The 21,113-nt window shown below is 42.5% G+C and overlaps 1 protein-coding gene across 1 annotated transcript in view; it reads left to right on the top strand.

Annotated features, from left to right (window-relative positions):
• HEG1 (heart development protein with EGF like domains 1) overlaps nucleotides 1–20,844 on the top strand; it is a 215,594-nt gene extending 194,750 nt beyond the window's left edge. Inside the window, exons 12-13 of the mRNA XM_069224283.1 lie at nucleotides 3,129–3,303; nucleotides 17,700–20,844. Of these exons, the coding sequence (XP_069080384.1) occupies nucleotides 3,129–3,303; nucleotides 17,700–17,843 (319 nt within the window). The 3' untranslated portion in view covers nucleotides 17,844–20,844. The remainder of the gene's footprint in view (nucleotides 1–3,128; nucleotides 3,304–17,699) is intronic.
• The last annotated feature ends 269 nt before the right edge of the window (nucleotides 20,845–21,113 follow it).

Here is a 21,113-nt window from a genome sequence, read left to right as displayed (position 1 = left end):
AGGTACAATGCACAAATGGAACAAATGTGTCCCCTTTTGGCCACACTCATGAATAATGTGCATTAGTGGACATCATTTCATTTCTACTTTCTTTTAGTAGCGGAAACATGATTCTATAACATTTCTGCTGATGTTCTTTAAGACTTGTCCACGAAAAGCGTGCTCCACCAATAATGCTGGTGGAGATCTAAGGTTCTGCTGAAGTAATCTTTCTTCTGTCTCCCCCAAGTGGATTATAGGAGCAGCAATGCAAAATGAAGGTAGCTGCTCCAGTACGAGCGCCATCTAGCGGTTTACGGTGTTTGCTGCCTCATCATTAATACACAGGCCTACTTCAAAACCTATACATAAATGTTGCAACAACGTCGTGCCTGGGGAATTATGCCCTCTTTGTCTCTCCTTCTAAGAACCGAATTCAGAGCTAGAGGGCGTACGTAAAAAAACACACCTCGATGGAACTGTGCGGCTTACTGTTCTTAGACCTACAGTAATTTTCCAATTAACATGTTGCAAATTATTACATTACATAACAATTACCTCTTAATAATACACAGCAAACATTAGACATCTTTATGCTTAACACGCAAAATCTTGTCATGGACTTTGCCGTTATTTGCAAAGCTACGGTGTCAGACATTATTATATTTAAGTATATTTCGACTTTATACATGTTTCCCTAGGGGTATTATTTATTCAGTGGCAGTGGGAATGTCAGTAATGATTACCATACGGATCACATGGTCTTTGCCTCAACGTATTCTGGAAAACGAAATGCACTTTTAAACTTTTATGTTGAGCAGCTGTAAGCCACTGGTGGGGCAGCCTTTTACCTCAGTGCTATTTTATTTTCGCTTTCTGGCGCCAAGCTTCCACCAAGAGCGAAAGCGAGGAGGTCGCGGCACGCCTCAGAAGACGAGTTACACATACCACAAATCTCTGTTCCCTGGGTGGAGATAAGATTTTCATACAAGGCCGCGCCCTCCAAAACAGCCCGTCTTCCAGGACGGAACGCGCAGGGCGCAGCTTGGTTACCAAGAAATGGCCGAGGGGGAGGGGGACGTTCAACTTCAGATTTCCCCACAATCACTCTGGTATAGAATGTTAAAATACAAAGCGGAAAGGGAGAAGAGTATGGATTGTTAGGGGTACTGAGTGACAGAAAATACAATATTTGGTAAAATAACTAACATTTTGGAAGACTTTCAAAGCAGGAGAGGGTGAGAGTGTGTGTAATCTTTTGTCTGTGCGTATGGTAAATGCCTGTGAAATCGGAAAGACGCTTCCCCATACCCGACGGAAAGCACCTGCAACCATTTACCAGGAAACATGCTTATTAGGGGGGTGTAACACCCCAAATAACCCCCTGAAGCCACGCCCCTGGGAACGCTGAAATAGCGCCAGTTGACACAACCATATCAGAAGACACTGAACTCTGTGGATAATGTTGTAACTCAGAGAGAAAAAGTGTCGCGAGGTAGCACATTTTATTGAAAGAGAGCTTTTATTCATAAGATGAGAATGAAGTAGATTTATGTCAGAGAAAGATTGTGATGCAGGTATATAACATGGAATTTACAAAAGTGAGTAGACATCATTTATGTGTATAAATTATACATCTGTATGCGACGATGCTGCTGCCTGTGTCGCATAATGGGCGGACAGCTGCTTAACATTGCATTCCCCATTCCACAGAACCCCCCCCCCCAGCCCCCTCTTTGTTGACAGGGCGGAGTTTGCACGGGGTCGCACGAATGGTTAAATTGGGAACCATTCGTCCCCACTTCAATGAGGTCAAGTCTGGGGTGGGGCAATGAGGGTTTGTTGTCATGTATGTACAACGCATGGGTATGGGTATGGGTACTAGGTATGGAAAATCAGTGCAAATCTGTTTGCACCCAACTACCAGGGCCCATATGAAGGCTTTGCGCTGTCCTTGTGGTGCCCAAGGCCATGCAAGGACAACACAAAGGCTTCAGTAATATTTACGAAGGCCCCATTTGCATGGCCTTGTGGGGCTTTGTAAAGAAATGCAGGGCAAGGCAGCTGCTTGGGCTGCAATACACTTCAACGTGGTAGGCGTTCCATGGGTGGTGCATGGGCATTCCTGTGCAGCCATCCATGGATTTTGGTGCCTTCCTGGATTTTAAAAAGACTTGTAACCTGAGAATCTATCACAATACTGTGCCTTCCCAAGTGAGGCGTAACAAGGAAAAATATCTTTATGTGTCCTTGTTATATCCTTGTTCCCAGTGTGATGTGTCCTTCAGCACAAATAGAGTAGAATCTCACTGCCTGTAAGATGTGTTTTGTGCAGGAAGGTGTCCTTTCTCGCACAAAAAGAATCCTGTCTGTAATGCAGGCACCCTTACACCATGGTGCAATAGTGCCTTCTTTGATGCTAGGCACCACACAGCGCATTTCTGCAATCTCGCTTTCACGCAACCCATAGCAGCAACTTTGCTTACTGTCCTGCGTTGCGTGAAAGTTTGGTAAATGTTCCCCCAAATGCTTGAGCATTCACAAAGATTTAAGCATGACTTCCTGCACTTACATGTTCATCTAAATTACAATGATGTATATGGTATAAGTGCGGAAAGTCTCAGCATTTAGGTGTTTGTACACCAGAAATATTTTGTAACATGAAACACAGAAAAGGTAAAAAAAAATGCCCACAGTTTTTGTAACCTTCAAATTTGTAATGTAAGCTTTACGTACGTTACATATGTGTGAGGTTTAGAAAATAGAATTAAAGCCCCACTGTACAATAATATCATACAGATCCATGAGTACATGATGACATGCATGAATTACACACATCACAGGACATTTACAGTAGTCGCCAGAAAGTCATAATTTATGCACGCCTAGGCATAATTTATGTATAACATAGGTTCCAAATCAGCTCCTCAGATGTTACTCTAATAATAAACGAACCATTTTAGGAGACAGTAACTGGTAATAGTAGTAGGACACGTGATGCAAGGTGAAGGGAGTGACCAAACATCACCCCCTGAAAACCCGACTTCAGTGTCGTGCTCATGCACAAGGCAGGCTCCAGGACAAAAACATTTAACAGAGAAGGAATAAAATGCTTCCCGTTTTGTAACATTTTTACAATTTCTTTGCAGAAAAAACAAGAATGACATTAGTAAACTTATCTTCAAAAGTGGAGATTTTCAAATGTCCCCATATGCAGAGTACCCCAAGAATTCTCGCTCGTCGGAGTGGGGAAGGGAAACCATAGAAATGCAAGAGAATGGGAGCACCAAGAACCTGCTGCAGATGACAGATGTGTATTATTCAGTAAGTGCCCACTTCCCTGTGTCGCCAGCATTATAACAATGTTTGTTTGTCAGGCATTATCTTTAAATTTCCACATCAGAAGGTCTTCTTCACCCACCGGAAAGTACAAGACGAATACTGACCTGTCTGACGGCTAAGAGGAAATATAATTGAGACTGGACTTTCTTCCGCAGCTTAAACTTGTGATGGCCTATTTGATCTCGTCAGTGATGTCATCAATGATATCATTTGAGATATCAATGTGATGTCATCTTGGTGTCATTTGTGATGTCATTGGTGATGCACTGCATGGCAGGGCTGCATGAGTTATGGTTTGTGTAGCTCACTAAAACAGAAAGGTTAAAGTTAAGTTACGGTTAGAACACCTTAATAGATGTTTAAAAGAACATAGAAATTCACTTAAAAAATACAGGTTGGTGTTATACTTGTAACAGTTAAAGTGGAGTTATTGTAACAAATTAAAACTGAAAAACTATGAAATTTGCCAGTTATATAGCTATGCAATCCGTAACTCACACAACAGCCATACAAACCATAACCATGTAATGCTCTTAACCTCATCCGTGATGTGACATGTGTAGTGACAAATGTAAAAAAAAAATCATAAAGATGTTCACACATATAACATTGCCCTTAATACAATGAAAGAGATGACTATGAATGTTGTATTATTTATTGGTTTGAGTATGTATTTTTATTTAATGACTTTGTGCTTTTAGGTGTTGTTAATTATTGGCATAGTTATTGTGAGGTTATAGGTATTGGATTTGGTGTGCCAGCCCCTACAGCCCCTATAACTCCAGTACCTATGGCCTTCAGCACCAAGGGTTTGCCCCAGGGCCTGGCCTTCTGTAGCAGACCTGCCACATGCTGCCATCCCCTGCACACACTTGAGCAACAGGTGTTGGCCTTAGGGCCTTGCCAATTTTTAAGTCTCTGCGGATCCTGTGGCTGGTCCAGGAATTCCAGGGCAGGTCTATCAAGGATCCAAGACAGTGTACAATTCAGGCTCCACAGTTATCCCTCTCTCTAGTTTTACAGAAAGGGACAATGCTTTGGGCGGCAAAGTTCTGATTTGAGAGCTAGATTTGTAGATTAATAGTGTGTTTTGCATAGTTAGTGTATTCAGTAATGCGACGTTGTAGGAGGCGGCTCTCTATATATTAAACAAAATTATGTGATCTGTGATGAGAGTCCAGGTAACCCCACCTTGGTATCCAGAGGCAAAAATAGACAATCCAGTGCTCTATTTTTTTGTGGTAGTGTTGGCGAGAGGTTAAGCTTATCTAGAAGTCGTGCTAAGCATTTGTTGTACTCACAGTTTCAGTAAATGAAGACACACACTCACAAGAATAACTCAAGTCCAATTTCCCAAAATAACATATACTTTTATATAATTTTTCAGACCAAGAACTTCGTTACAAGGTAAGCAGTTTTTAAATTAAAAATACTTTAAAAAATCAACAGTGCAATTTTCAGAGTCTTCAGTGTTAACCTATTGGAGGAAAATAAGAATGCGGTTTTGCAGGTAAGTACACGACTTACAGATCTAGTCTTCAGGGTTTTAGGTCAACACCAAGGAAGGTTTAAATCAGCACCAAGAGGGCACCCCTGGCAGCACAGGGGGCATCCGGGTGCAGAGGTCAAATTCGGAGTCAGGTGCCCAATGTTAACCAATAGAGACTGGGGGTGAACGAGGATGCACTGCTCACAGGTGAGTAAAAGTGGCATCAGAGGTTGGTATCCAGGGGTTGAAGTGAGCACCGGGGGGGGGGGACACAAGGCATCACCAAACGTACACCCTTGGCAACACAAGGGTGGCTGGGTGCAGAGTGCCAACACAGCATCAGGCACCAATGTTAACCAATAAAGACAGGGGGTAACCGAAGATGCGCTGCTCCCAGTTGAGTAGAGCAGGGCTAGGGGTCGATCTCCTGGACTTTCTGGTAAGTAAAACAGGGGCCACAAGGCAGCACCAAACTTACACCCCCAGTGGCACAGGGGCGGGCGGGTGCAGTGTGCCAGCACAGCATCAGGTGCCCATTGCTATCCAGTGGAGGAGATCGGTTTCAGAAATAGGATGCAGGCTCTGGCCAGGAGGCTGGGTGAAGACAGCCACAGCTGCCCAGGTAAGTTGAGATGACAGGGGTCATAGGGACACCATCAGTCCAGCCCTCCAAGGCCCAGTGGTTCTGGGTGCAGGGGTGTCTTTGGCGTTGGAAACAGCTTACTGGACAGGTTGCGTCAGAGGATGCAGGTGTCGCTGTGCAGTCCGGCAGGGGTCAGTCCACAGTGGACTCTTGCTCAAAAGTGCTGGGGAACTTTTACAGGACTGGTGGACCACGTAAACTCGGGTTGTGGGCGTCGGGTGCAGAGGTTGGTCCAGAGTCTGTTTTGCGGTTCCTCAGGCAGAATCTTTTTCTTTGAAGTTGGTTTCTTTTGGACAGGTTCGCTGTCCAGGGGAGATCTTAGTCTTTATTGAAGGCAGGCAGTCCTCCCAAGGCTTTGGAGGTCTCTGGGATGCAGGACAAATAGTCTTTTGGGTGCAGGTTCTTTGAGGAATGCAGACAGGATGGTAGGGCTCGGGCCAAATCAGTTTGTGTCTTCAGCCTTCTCTGCTGGTGCGACTTCTATGGTGTCACGCTCTTCTTAGGTCAACAGGGATCTAAACTTCTGGTCAGAGGATGCTGTTAGATACTGTATTTAGGAGGCATTAGGAGGAGTACATGGTAGTAGCCAATGGGCTAAATACCTTAGGGTGTCTACACCCACTATGTGATCACCTACTTTTGAAGGGGGACACAACCCTGACCCTAATTGGTTATTTTTCCTTCTATCTAAGAGGGAGGAAAATTAAATTGAGGGTTACCTGGTCTGCCGCACCTTAGGGATAGTGCTGGCTGAGGGTGGCCACTCCGGCAGTGGGGGCTGAACCGGGGGGGGGGGGGTAATTGCCTTCTGCTAGTGGCAGCAAAGGCTGGGGTTGGATTTCAAAGGCAGTGTAGCCTTTGAAGGTTCCCATCTGAGCATGGTGCCTTCCTGGGGAGAAGGTGTGACACTTCTGTCCATGAAAGGCTGCACTGCACTTACTATGTCTAAGAATTGACAGACACAGTAGGGGCATATTTGCCCATGCACATATGCCCTCACATGTAATTTTGTGCACCCTGCCTTAGGGCTGTAAGGCCTGCTACGGGCATGACATATATATTGCATGCAGTACTAGGGAGCACGGCACTTAGACTGAGTGCCATGTCGAGTTTGCAATTTTGGGAACACCTTGTCATGCAACCTTCAATGGCAGTCTGCATATGACTAGTGTGGGGCTCTCAGAGTGGCACAAGTGGTGCTGCAGCTCTTGGGGGCCCTTTTCAGTACCCGTGCACTAGGTACCAGGAGTACAATTTACTAGGCACTTACATGGGTTGAAATTGCCAATCACAGTACATATTTGGGGAAAGAGATCTGGCCCTGAGATCTGGCCCTGGTAACCTATTTAGCAGGGCCTATGGTACTTACAGTTTGTAACCACGTCACGTTCCTGGCAAAAAAGTGCAGGGGGGGCTAACCATGTTGTAAGAGGCACTTCCTTACAGACGTATGCCAGTATTATATTGTAGCAGGTCACATTAAGGGTTTGTTTTGGGATATGGATTGGGGTTCCAGGTCAGATGGTATGAAGATATGGCTTGTGTCTGCTTGTGTGTTCTGTTCTTGCTTATATTTTTAATGACTGTACTGGAAGAATGACTTATCAGTTGGTTGTCTGCAGTGAACTTTGGAAGTGAAAATAGAGGGACATTGTGAAGACTGTGGATGTCTCAGGGGCTGGAATAGTGATTCATAGTGCAGATTGGAATGGTGGTGAATCACCATAGTGCTGTGAATATGTCAATAGAATGCAATTAGTGCGTGGTGATGTTATTTTTATACTTGTAGTATGAGTGGTCTGTAAACATCTCAGTATTGGAATATCAGTACATGGTGCAACCCTAATCAAAGGGTTACGTGAGAGCTCTGTGGGTGTGTCTGTCCTGGGATGCTAATGCATAGAGAGGTGCATTAGGAGAGCTCAGTGGGTATTTTACTGGAAAAACATAACACGTTTACAGTCTGAATGCAGGTGGTTAAGGTGTCTCATGCATGGGATGGCAGTGTATTATACATATCAAGGCTGGTGAACCTCTTTGCCTAATAGGAGTACATCACGAGAGGCCTGTAAATGCTTCAGTTTTGTCATAGCCATATATGTTGAAGATCAGAACAAGAGTTATATTCGCTAAGGTACTCCCTTGATCTAGCATGTCAGTACTGAGCACACCAGACATCTCTACCAATCTGCCTCAACCTTACCTTTGATGATGTCGGCTCACAGCATTGAACCTTCAATTACAGCTCTGCCAAACCAATGCACGTCAAACATGGCATGCAACAAAATTCAGAAATCCTTGTTATTCCGGTATTGAGATGCATACACATTTGTCATTAATATTGGAACAACGGCATCGATGGTACAGAATATAGAAATAAACTATCCACAGGTAAGTTTAGATTTTCTATACCTAACTCCACATATATGTACCTCCGTGGTACGCATATCTTCAAGATAGGTAGATATAGAGTTAGAAGTAGCAATTTTATACTTCCTAATATCCAGTAACCTTTCCATATATTGTCCCTGTATGTTCTGTCCTTGTTATTAGTATTTCACAATATTGTTGATGTGAATATTTAGTAGTACAATCAGTTGTCAAGAAACCTTTCATCTGGCACGCTGAAGCCCTTGACATGTAAGGACAGGGAGCCCCTCTGCTCAGGGAGCGACAATGATCAAATGGGGAGTCCTCCGTCCAGAATGGCATATCTAGACACATGTTTAAATGGGCAAATACTAAAATGTGCAGGCCTCCGCCCTCTAATTTTTTTTTAACCTTTCTGGTTTCCTTTAACCTGTGTCACTTAACCTCTTTCAGTATCATTCTCTGAGTCTCTCTGTCTCTCCTTTCCTCTCTCACTCTTCTTCCCCTTTACTTATATTTATCTCTCTTCTAAAGTTCATGTGTTTCATATCCACCTCCTTTCTCCTTTTTCTTCTGTCACCCTTTGTCTCTTTTCACCCTCATCTCTTACTCTCTGTCATGCCCGCCTGTGACACCTGCCTCTCTATCACTCGCCTCTCATTTCCCCTCCTCTTTCTCACCATACGACTTCTCAAAAAAAGTTGTTGACCTCACCAAGGTTAAAGCACACATTTTGTACCTCCTTCTCTAGGAGTGATGTTAACGTGTTGTCTGATGGGACAATAGTGCATTCCCTCCCCGATATACACCCTTGTCATCTACCTAGTATTCTTTTACCCAAGAACCTGCACTGCCTTCTCTCAGATCTCTAACTGCACTTCTCTCTTGAACCTTTATCTATCACTCATCCACCTTCCTCTGCTGTTCACACCCTGTACTTTCTCATCCTCCTCATCTCTCTCCATCCTGAATCCCTGCACACTCCCTCCCTTGTCACTTTCCTCCACGGAACGTCTTGCTCACCTTACCGTCCTTTTAAACTTACCAACTTCTTTCCACACCTGTAGCCTCACATTTTTACACCTATCTCCATTTCCCTCCTGCATCCTCCTTTTGCTCACTCCTGTCCACTCTTTAACATTCTTTTTGACACATTTCTGTCTTACTAAAATGTTCTTCTGCTGCACCCCCCCTCTCTTTCACACTCATTTGGATCCCTTACCCTCTCTTGACTTACCTTTCTTTCAGACACAGTTTTGCTCCCTCCTCACTCACACAACCTAATCTCCTCCTTCCCATGCCTTCTGTTTGTCACACACCTTCCTTCTCATTTTCGGTTTCTCACATAAACTTTTACTCTTTTGCGCTCATTCATTTGAGCACGCTCATACAAATGCAGAGGGCAGCGATGGATGTACATCTTCTCCTGCGTATAATAGACAAGATGACCAGGTTTTCAAAAGCAAGAACTGAGATATGTTATAGAAATAGAAACAAGACTACACTGTAAAGGTGGTTACAGAACATTTGACATTAGAGCATTCTTCAACATCTAAAAGTAGTAAATCTGACAAGTAGACAGTCATCTGCGTTGCTTAAATTGATTACTAACGAAGTTACATTGATCTCACTGACCCTCGCTGGTTCATAACAGGGCATCTGACCGTTGTATTCCTAAGACACGCAGGGCCAATGTTGGCCGTGAAAGAGCAGTATCTGTGGAAAAGTGACTACTAAATATATTTCCTCTGCTCTCACTAAAAAAGGCATATGAACAGTGCTTATGTTTTTTAAACAGATAAGTGCTGGTATCCAACATTTATCTCCCAGGCTGCCACCCAGATGCTCCACTTGCACCACCCACTTCTTCCTCCACGCTGCCCACTTCCACCACTGAATCAAACTGAGATCTACACGGGCACCATGCAATGCCAGATTGGAGGGAGCAGACCAAGCAATCCCACCTCAAGCATATTGATGCTATGTGCACTAAACCCTTGTGGTTCTGGGCAGACCCTGAACAAGATGTCAGGGTGTGGTTCTTGGAAATATGACGTAATGGTGTGTGTGAATGGATGTTGGAGAACAAAGACATGTTCGACCCCGGCCCCCATGTGTGGTGTAATCTATTTGTATGCTCCTGGCTTGGGAAACACTCTATACCACCAACCCTAAGGTAAGTTTGGTAGGACGCAAACAATTCACAGTGTGGTACAATTTTCACTTAAATTCACCCAAAATCTGTAGGCTCTGAAAGGTCACTTATGAGATATTACAGTGAACAGCCTTCTAATCACCACAGTACATGTCCCACAGAGTCCATTCAGGGTCAAAAGAGTAGAAGCGTTTCACTCTCTAACTGTAATGTCCATTGAGTGCCCATGTGAATGGTAGGTTACTATAGGTGTGCAAGCTACTGAAAGCTTGAGCCAGGCTCAAGCCAAATGCCTGGCATTACTCAGCTCGAGGTACTCTTGAACCCTTCAACCCAAACAAGTCAAGCTTTCATGTGGCTTATGCCTGCTGCACATGCTCTAACCTCAAGCGCCAAGAATGAAAGACAAAGCAGTAATCTTTGCTATAGAACAGGAGAACGATAGCCCTTAAAAATTCAATGTGAAACTAGAAAACCCAGATCAGTCTTGGTTTCCCTGGTTGTTTGTGTGATCCTAGGTGACTATTTGATCTCTCCAAGCCTCCGTTTTTAATCAGGTAAGAGGATGTTTGTTGTATAACATCCCTTCTCGTGTTTTATTTAATAGACTATACTGCTGCTCCATCTTTATTAAGAAAGTAGCCACAGATATGGTACACTTGACAATATACTTCTCTTTTATTTCAGTATTGGCATTGTCCCCTGGCTGAGTTTACGTTTAAAAACTATCAATGTCTCTCAGTGCAGTGAGAATTTGATCTAGTAAGGTGAAACAGTCATGCATGAGAAAGATACATACTTTTTTTTTACTTTGAAGAGACGGCCTTTTTCATAGTTCTAAAATCAAGTTGTTGTAAAATTTACATGACAAAAATGTTAAGGGCTCGGGTCGTGCACAGGCTGTTAGAGCCTTGTCAGACCACTGGCTCGGGCCTGGCTCGGCTCTTCCTCCCAGCTCTAAGGCGTACAACCCCCAGCATGAGTGTAAAGATTTCCTCTGGGCCTGGGCGTCAAACAAGTGGATGTGCTGTGTGTAGCCAGCCTGTTGGAATAGCTGAGCAGGAGACTGACGTCAAGAGGGACTAGGTGAAGGAGGGGAAGGAGCTGAACAAGTGCTCTGACAAGAAGATAGCTGATGGCTCCCCAGCACTTCCCCCGCCACCGACAAAACCAGCTGCACCCGGCATGCGAAATGGTGGTTGACGAGCACCCCTAGAAACCTAAACATGCAGCCCATTCATTTGTAGTGTTGTTCCACTTCTGCTAATCCAGCACGTTGGTCTTAACAAAGGCACACTTCGGTCCATTGTGACGAATATACTCCTCAGGTTGCCCGTCTCATCTGCATATCCGCACGCCACAAAGCTGTCAGGTACTGCCAAATGCATCAGGTAAATTAATCCCCATTGTGTGATCTTCATTTAAGTTATGTTCTTTAAACCTATGTACTATAAGTCATAAGCAAATTACCTCATGGTGCTACCTATTTTGGAATCCTGAGATATAAAAACTGAAAATGTGTCCATTTTGAGAAAGCCTGCCTTTCTAAATTTTCATGAGGGCCTGATTGCCTTGTCTAGAAGAGAGGATAATCAGGCATGATATTGCACAAAAGAGGACTCTACCAAACACATGCTGGGTGTAAGTGTCTGTTGGGGGGAAGGGCCACGGATACAGTAATAGGGGGTGGTGGTAACCAGCTCTCCAGTGTGTTGCCTCAGGCTCAGACTAGTTTCCTAATGCTTTGAATCCCTTTGATCCCATGTTATAGGACACACGTTGAAGAAGGATGAAGGCTGCAAAACTGCTCCGCCCCTTGCTTCCTGCACTCTCTGTGGTTTGCGTCCTTTGCAAGAAGGCCCGTGTTTGCAATCTGACTAATGAAACCCCTACAAAAACTGGCATTTAATTTGTACAAAAGCATTTACTTTGGATAAAGGCACCTGTTTGAATAAACATCTTGTGTTATCTATGGCCTTTCATCATTTGTAGCGGATCAGTCAGATTGCGAGTGATGACCACCATGGAAAGAACTCATAACTGTTAAGGGAGTAAGGGGCAGAGAAGCTTAAGTAGCCTCCCTCCAACTGTACTATGTAGTCAACGCTAACCATTGGCATTTTGGAAACGTGACAGCATGGAACAGTTGTAACCACCACCCCCTGCGTCTTGATTCCAGTGGTACTTCCCCACAGCAGACACCCAAACATGGGGTTTGCTGGTAACATATCCTACATAGTAGCCCTAATTTGGAGCAGAGGTACTCCCAACCCTCTCTACATTTTTTTCTTCATACGTAGCCCTTTAAAGGATTTCTTTCTTTGCAGGTAGCGCTGCAAAAGGATACTTCTCTTTCACACCATAAACACACATTGATACATAAGTGACACTGTAATGTGGCTCCTGGCTTGGGGCTGGTGGCTGGAAGCACACTCAATGATTGATCTCCTACAGAGCACTTCACCAGGTGCTTAGTTAAGAAGCATGGGAAATTGTCAGCCTGCGCAGGGGTAGCCCAGTATCTGCAGTTGGTAGATGTTGGTATTTCCACTGCCTGGCCCCACTCTGGCTTCAAGTGCAGAGGGGCTGCTGCTAGTCAGCCCTTCACCTATATCAGCAGTATGAGGCCAGCCCTGGTGAACAAGTGCTACAGAATACTAAAATTATGTGAGGTACCCCCAGTAGTTATCATTACCTGTCGACCTGAGGGGCCTGGCACCATTATTTTGTTGTTCTGCCATGGAATTTGAATCCAGTCCTGGATCCAGGTATGAAGAAAAAGGTGCTGGCCGAGTAGGACTGCTCTTCCAGGCCCTCGTGCTCTCAGTGTTCTGCAGTTGGTTGCACCTAACAACTGCAGATAAATAGGTAGTCTTGCAGTTCTTTAACATCTGTGAGGTAGGGCTTGAAGCCTGACTGCGACGGTGATAGAGGCTGGTAGGATGGGCAGCAAATATTACTGGGGATGTGGGCCTTTACTAAACACAGGCACAGGGCCTAGCACCACTGCCATTGACCTGTCACCATCAGTCTCCCCACACTTGCAGTACTGCCAAGGTATGTACCCGTCTTTGCCCCAGCTAAGCCATTCCACCGGTGGGAGGAAAGCAGAGTAAAGTACTATGTAGGTCATGTTGAGTGAAACACGTTGTAGGCGTTAGGGATAGACAGCCTGCTTTGACTCAAGAAAACTGTTGCATGGTCCCAGGGACCACAGGCCACTGGAGGGACAGAACGGGTCGTGGTGTCCTAAAATAAGTGCCTGAGAGGTCTGTCCGGAAGCACCAGAACAAATTAAGCACTGGTCATGTTTTACACATATCCAAAACAGGGACAATTTTAGCAAATGTGGGACATCTGGTCGACCTACCAAACACCAGGGAAATTGTTCAATGACCATCTTTCAGTCTTTCACTTGGGAAAATAAACTTCTGTTCCACAATGTAGCAATATCATGCTGATCCTACTGATAATGTTTGTGGAGTAAATTGTGTGCATAGTTGTAGACTTAAATCAATGTATCAATAGATTCAATATGAAACACAACAATTTCTAGGGTGATTAGTTGTGAAAAGGAAGCAAAATAGACATGTAGGGTCATTAGTTACTTCTATACTGTGCACTGATTCCTTAGTTTCCTGTACACTGATGAGTGTTACTTGTACAGTTATAGACCTATTCGCCACCCAGACACCCCAGAAGTGACTGTGCTCAAGCCAGGCACACTTCCGCGAGCCTCTTTGAAGAGATTTAGAATGTGAGCACATAGTCATCATACTATCCATTCTCTATGTGGGTGTTTCACAAGTTTTGACATTTTTAAGAGCTGCACTGATCAATTATCAGTGCTGTGCATAATGTGCACTTTCATTTGTAACTTCTTGGGGCCAGATGTATCAAAGGATTTTGCATTCGCAAACGGTGTGAATCGGTAAATTCCACCGTTTGCGAATGCAAATTCGCCTTTCATGATTTATTAAAGGAATTTGCAGTGCAATTTTAAGGAATCGCAAAAATAGCAATTCCTCCAAATTGCACCTCCATTTAGGGAATCGCAAATTGTGATTCTCTAAATAGGGAATTCCTATTTGCCATTTTCAAAGCACATGTATCATGCATTTCCTAAATGCGAAATGGGCATTTAGGAAATGCAATTACCACCAAATCCAATTTGCTGGTAACAATGTGCAATTAAAAAAATGCATTAAAAATGCATTTTTTAAAATGACATGTAGCGCACACATGCCTCCATGGTATGTGTGCGCTTCACATGTACACTGATATTTTTTTGGGGTGCATCAAAGAGGACCTCAGGCCCCCAGCACCCTGGGATTTGCATTACCTAATTTGCAAATTCCTAAAGAGGAATTCCCAAATTCGGAAATGCAAAACCATTCCCTTCTATGAGCTTACATGCCTGTAGGGATGAATGGAGTACCATTCCCTAATTGTGATTCGGTAATAGCTATTGAGACTTTTAAGAAATCGCTATTACCGAATCGCAATTTTCATACATCCCATTTTGCATTTCTTAAATAGCGATCTCTTAAAATTTGCTATTTAAGAAATGCAAACCGGGAGCTTGATACATCTGGCCCTTAGTGACTGGACCATGTGCAGATCTCTGCTTTAATGAGGCCTGGCAGCATTTATATGTTTCTCCATCTTTGGAGGAATTAAATATCAGGACTTACTACCTTCAGCAGCAAGATTGACATTTAACAACTCTGGTTGCAATTAATTCAGGTGTGATCCGGCATTCTTCCAATGTGTTGCCTGGCATTTCACGAATAATTAGTTAGTCTGAGCATCTTTTGCTTTAATTATGTTTTGCCCAAGTGGTTTGTGAACTCTTCCAAGCCCAGAGGCACACTTTCTAGCCTCTTGCTCCCTCATTGCCTACTTCATTGATGTCAGCTGACACCCTGTCATGACGGTGACTTTCAGTCAGTGCTGCTTTTATAGCCAACTGTAACAGGTAAGAGTGCCTACAAGGGATATTATTTGTGGGAGTATTGACTGATTTATATCTAGTTTATTGATGTATATTATTGGCATCTAACTTCAATTTAATATAATTTAGAATAAATACAATTCATTTAGAGTCCACATAAATAACACAAAATACATTTTTTAAGGGTTTCTTTATGAGCACTGTTTCCAGTTCATTAACATTGTCGGTTCTTACACAGTAATATGCAATTACATTGTGATATTGGAGACAAATGGCAATGTACTAAATGTCCACTTTCTGGATATTAGGAAATTGCAAGTCTGTATGACATAACAGTTCGTAAATGAATTACAAACAACTTCTAAAGTAAGACGAGTAGAGCATTGATGTTTCGGTCTCACGGTGCACTCATTCACGACACCATCTTCAGGACGAAGACGGTTGTATGAAAACCAGAAGGCCCCTTAAATAGGTGGAGTAGAGAATGCCTCAACCATTGGGAGATCTTATGGTACCAGATAATTTCAATGGATCATGACTGTCAGAACACAAGGCTAATTAGAACCTTGTGGGGTTATAGATATACGAACTTCAGTTCATAACTCAGAAGTTTCCGTTTCCAGGTCGCATTAGCAGTCTAATGGATCAACTGTGTCATTGGGTGGAACCGGGATGAGCTGCAATTTAGCATGAGTTTGTTAGTATTCAGAAAAAGGTAGGTTCTTCTGCCGATAGTAATTTCTTCATTAGTCAGGCCCGGTGTATCAATGAGGTCGAATAAATTAATTAAGGTTCTGTACTGCTTCTGTAGTTGTATTTTTTGCCTACAATACAGTGGTGGTTTCCTCCACTGTATTTCAAGGGTTCCAATAATGTTTTTTCTAATTCCACAACCACGTGAATGCAGCCCACCTTCAAATGATGACGTTGGGAATATATGAGGTTTTGAGGGGAATCAGTTTGGTGATGATCACCAAGAGCTTTGGTTGGAATTGGTTAACATCACAAAGCACAACAGCTGATTTTTAGGCTGCTCTGCCAGAAATATAGACATATGCAGTTTTCTCAGTAGTCTGACCTGTGAGTATTCATAGGAAGTTGTTGCAGAGGGCAGTGCTGGAAGAGCTCAGGCTGAAAATAATACAACAATTACATTTGGTAGTAAGTATGCTTTATGCAAAGAGATTAGTCTATTAAGGCTGTGGCTGCATGAATAGTGTGGTCTGCTTAGTGAATTAGCCAGGTGACTAATTGTTGGAGGTCAAGATCTTCAATGTTAGAGAAGAGAGATGTGGTATAAATAATTCTGGTGAGCAAAACTATTTGGTGAAGTGACCCAAGATGTACAGGTTTTGGTGGCTAAAAATAATGTCAGCAATAGCATTAAGGAGCGCACCTAGAAAGCCATTGTTGTTAGGGGGTAGTCACTAGTTGAGCAGGAGGGAGACAGAGAAATCTGGATAGGCTGAACAACACAAGGCTCGAATGAAGAACTCTCCACTAAAGACTCATACTTCAGTGTTGTGTGGTCTCTGACAATGACGGCTGGAAAGGTATATATGTGAAACACCACTATTCTCCCAACAGATTTCTCAGTTTGCTGATTTTTTTTTTTGTAGAGTTAGGTATTCTTTAGGAAGGGGCCATTTTATGATATAAGAGAGGCACCCTCTCCTACCTAAGTTTCTGTGATGAGGAGAAAGTCTTAGTTGGAGACAATTAGTGGCAGATTTAAGAGCCCCTAGTGCCTCCTTGCACCACATTAGTGTCATTTCTTTAACGCTAATATCTTAGATACGGTGCACACATGGTGGCGCTAGGGGGCGCAAGGAAAGAGACACTTTCCTTAAATAAGGCCCTTAGTATGTTGTCTTTGTGGATTTTATTTTTGTTTGAAGATCTCTCAGTAAACAGGGTGCAGCAAAAGCAGCTCTTGGTGCAGACAGGGATTCACACAATGCCTCGTGGGTTGCGTCGCTTCAGGAAATCCTTTGGACAGTGAGGTTACAACGAAAAAAGGGAATGGTTTGTGCTGTGGGAAGGGCATGAGGCAGGAAAGAGTTGGAGAGGTAAACACAAAACACAAGGTTTGGTGCATCAAGAGATTTAAGAGGATTAAAGTAGGAAGACGTGGCAGGGAAATATATATATATATATATATATATATGTTTATATATATATATATATATATATGTGGGAAAGAGGAAAGATGTTGCTGTCTTGGGACACTATAGGACAATTGTGACTAGATTTATTATAAGAGTGGTAGTTAGATTTATTTATGTCTGTATTCCACATTAATGAGATGTATCACATTGAATACACTTCGTTTAAAGAACTGCAATGTAATGATCCTTTACTGATATTTACTGTGAAGATTTTATAATGCAAATTCAAGGTAGATGTACATTTTAAAAGTGATAGTTAATTAAATGTAAAATAATACAAAGGCAAAACGTATTCTTAAAGAAAAGTGGGCGGGAGTTTGCAGAAAAAGATTTTTCATTATCTTGGCAGTATTCGACATTATAAAACTAAGTGAATGTGAATATGTTGTTACATTAATGTTAAAGTCATAATCAAAAAATATTAAGCAATGTCTTGTCAAGGAGCCACACACCCTAAATCTGTTTCTCTTTTCTGATAACCTCCTGGTAGAGGAGACATTATGTACAGTAACAGTAATAAAATTAGCAATAACAATAATTATATTGACTTTAAAAAGCAGAACTAATGACAATCGTTTTATCTTTTCTCTGTCAAACAGCCTGGGTTAAGAAACGCCGAACTTGAACGAAATGGACTTTATCCATACAGTGGTGTTCCAGGATCGCGACATTCCTGTATCTACCCTGGTCAATATAACCCCTCTTTCCTCAATGAAGAAAGTAGGCGGAGAGACTATTTTTAACAACACTGGAACAAAAGACTATTGCTTTGTGCCAAATGGTAAGGTACAACATTCCATCCATGAGTAATCTCTTACCACATTCTATGAGTTGCGTCACTGACAGAAGAGATATTGAACTCTGAGAAAAATGGAAATGGAGCTTCTCAATTTCAGGAAATTGGATGGAATGTTTGGTGCGATAGAAAATGAAGGCTTATGCTGAAAGACAGTTTGAATTTAGGACTGAGTGATGATGGGAACGTTCTCTTTTGGCATACAAATGTTTGTGGAATTCACATACCAGGCACCAATTGCTATTCTGGAAAAGGCTCTGCAGATGTCACTCTAAAGTGGATCTCTCGAAAGATGGCCATATATGGCACGTCACTGAATTTCAAAGTGTGCAAAGTACTACTGTTTCACATTCCAGTTTTTTAGTTTTCACCCAAATGTCCAAAAAGTTGAAGAGGTTGTTTGTGCAATGTAAAATAGTTGATCTCTGAATGCAGGCTCCCGTTGGAAGGCGTGTGCGCATCTCTGAGTTTTTGATTGGTGGAGAAGTCTCTGTGAGAGAAGCATGCATTTGCATTAAGAGCTAAGCCTCTCCTTGGTCTACTTGGCAATAATGTACAGGTGCGGGCGGCGTGTATTGAAGAGAAAAGACTTGCAACAATGTCACAAAGCACTTTTCAGCTTCCACTGGATGTAATACGTTCTTAGTAGAATAAGCTGAATTCCGGTTTTAAAATTAAGTGCACCCCAGCACAAAGTAATAAAACCATAATGTGAGAAAAATCTAGAAAAACAATATACAACAAACGTGAGGTAAAAGAATGAAAATTCATGAAGCACTTGCTCTGTTTATGAAACTTGTAGACATTTAATGCATTTGTGCCTCCTAATTATATATGTGTGGACATTGAGGAACGATAAACAACATAAGCTGTGCCGCAGAGGAAGTCCTACCCCTTTCCGGAGTCTCAGTGCAAGACAAACAATGTAACCTAGCTCCTCTGTCCATCGTGGTCCACATTCTGTTTTCTCCACGCTTTCTACTTGCACGTCTAAGCAAATATGGAAAGATATGGGAGCTGAGCTATAAAGTGACAACCTCCTTAGCAGCGTGTTGAGTTCGGCATACGAGGCAGCAGGCACCACCTTTTACAGATCATTAGAAATGGTACAAAATGCAATCTACACAATTAGCATAAACTACATTGAAGGTTCACCGTTATTCAACACTATTAATATTAATATGTTTGATACTTGCTTCTGATTAATTGCTGTCAGTTTTGTAGGACCAAACTTTGATGTGATCAACGTGCCAGGAGTATGCATTGTTTGTTAGTTTGGGTTCTTAGTCCATTTTTTCTGTGGTATTTTCAGGTTAGACATGTTTCAGGTTACACATGTTTCAAACAGTTAGAAGAGGCATGTGTTAAAATAATTTCAGACTTCATGTTCACTTTCAAATCCATTTCACCTTAGTTGGCATCAGCTATGACTTAGAAGTACCATATTGCAATATACATTCGTTTTATACCAAGCACTCAACAAAATTAACTAAAGGGTAAGAACCTAATTTCATTGTGCTACTAAAACCTTTATTTTTGTATGTGTTCTGTGAAATATCTTTAGTTGATGTGTATTATTTATTTTTCAAGATTATTCCTATAGCTTCACAAATACATGCACTACAAAGCCAAAGAAAGCTGATCCCACATGCCAGATGAGAACATTTAATGTTTCTCAACCACATTGTCCGCAATGCCAAACAATAATTCGTATTTAAAGAAAACGGAGCTATCCTATACATTTTAACCAGGGGTGAGTACAATATGTAAACAACAATGGTTGACTGTGGTGTAAATAGGAGAATTGTACATTCATTTCATATGATACATGTCACCTATTAATTATCAGAGTAGAACCAATGATCCAAATGATCTAAGAATGAAATAGTTTGAATTACATTTAAAACATTTTAAAAAATATATTTTGCTTTGTTTCACATTGTACCAAAAACAAACATAACATAAATGTATTTGAGTACTTAGGCCCATATTTATACATTTTTAGCACCGCATTTGCACAATTTTTTGACACAAAAGCGGCACAAACTTACAAAATACGATTGTATTTTGTAAGTTTGTGCCGCGTTTGCGTCAAAAAGCGCCGCAATTGCGGGGATAAACAAGTATAAATATGGGCCTTAGTGCTCAACTTCTAGCACAGTGAAACAATACAAAATTTTAATCAATTATGACGTTGACAGTGTTTCAATCTGTTGGTTCCAAGTGTTCATCAGAACGTAAAATTTGAAGCATGAGCAAAATATCTTGGATAGATTAGCACAGGGTCTCAGAAGAGTTTAATTAACTCTAGGATCATGTGAAAAAATTTGTAGAATTAAAACTTGCATCCCAAAGTCAGACACATTGCGGTGAAAATGTTCACTGTACTTAAGTCAAATGTTGAGAGTGATATCAGAGAAATGCTTTAGCAGCCATTGCAGGTCTCCTGGACTCGGGCCCTGAAAAACATTTGAGAGGTCCCAAAAGGTGAGAGCGCCAAGGCAGGGAAGCTTGCCCTGAAACTGCAGTTCCCGTTTTGGATCCATGTATCCTAAAGAACATCTTAAAAAAGGGAAGAAGGATGGTTGTAGACAAGAACCATAAGCCAACCGTAATTTGCACAGGGCATGGTCAATGGTGTTGACTGCCAGTGGAGGGAGGGTGGGGATCAGAGCCTGGCCAAGCTGTGTGCCAGGTTTGGGGGTTCAGCTGCACACTGTGGGTTAGGTGCAGGGCCCTTCATGAGACCAGTCCCTGCAGTTGCCTCCATTTCAGTGACTTTTGGTAATGCACAACCTAACTTGGCTGCCTATCGAGGGTGGGCTCAGGGACTTGGCAAAATACTGAGCCGCAATCTGGCAGTGGCAGATGGTACATGCAGGGGTTAGAAGCATGTGGGTAGGAAAGATTGCCCTTGATCCGCGAATACCATTTTGAATCTGTAGATCAAATAAAAAACAATATTCAAAAGAAAGAAGAGTCTTGCCGCAGACCATACCCTGCAGCTAGCTGCAATTGTGCAGGTCATGAACAGCAGAGTTGGCTGCCTGCCCTAGTTTGTGTAAACGTCTTAGCCTGAAACCAACCATTCTACACAAAGCGGAAGGCCTACGTAGTGGAGGTTAGACCAGCAAAGGAGGGTCGGGTGCTTGACTGAAGGCTAGGCCCTGCTGCCAACCTCTGGTGCAAATAGCCGGAGCAGTGCACGGAGTGGACT

Source organism: Pleurodeles waltl, chromosome 3_1 (genome assembly GCF_031143425.1).
Source record: "Pleurodeles waltl isolate 20211129_DDA chromosome 3_1, aPleWal1.hap1.20221129, whole genome shotgun sequence".
Classification (NCBI taxonomy): Eukaryota; Metazoa; Chordata; class Amphibia; order Caudata; family Salamandridae; genus Pleurodeles; species Pleurodeles waltl.
This window is presented reverse-complemented; position numbering and strand designations above follow the sequence as displayed.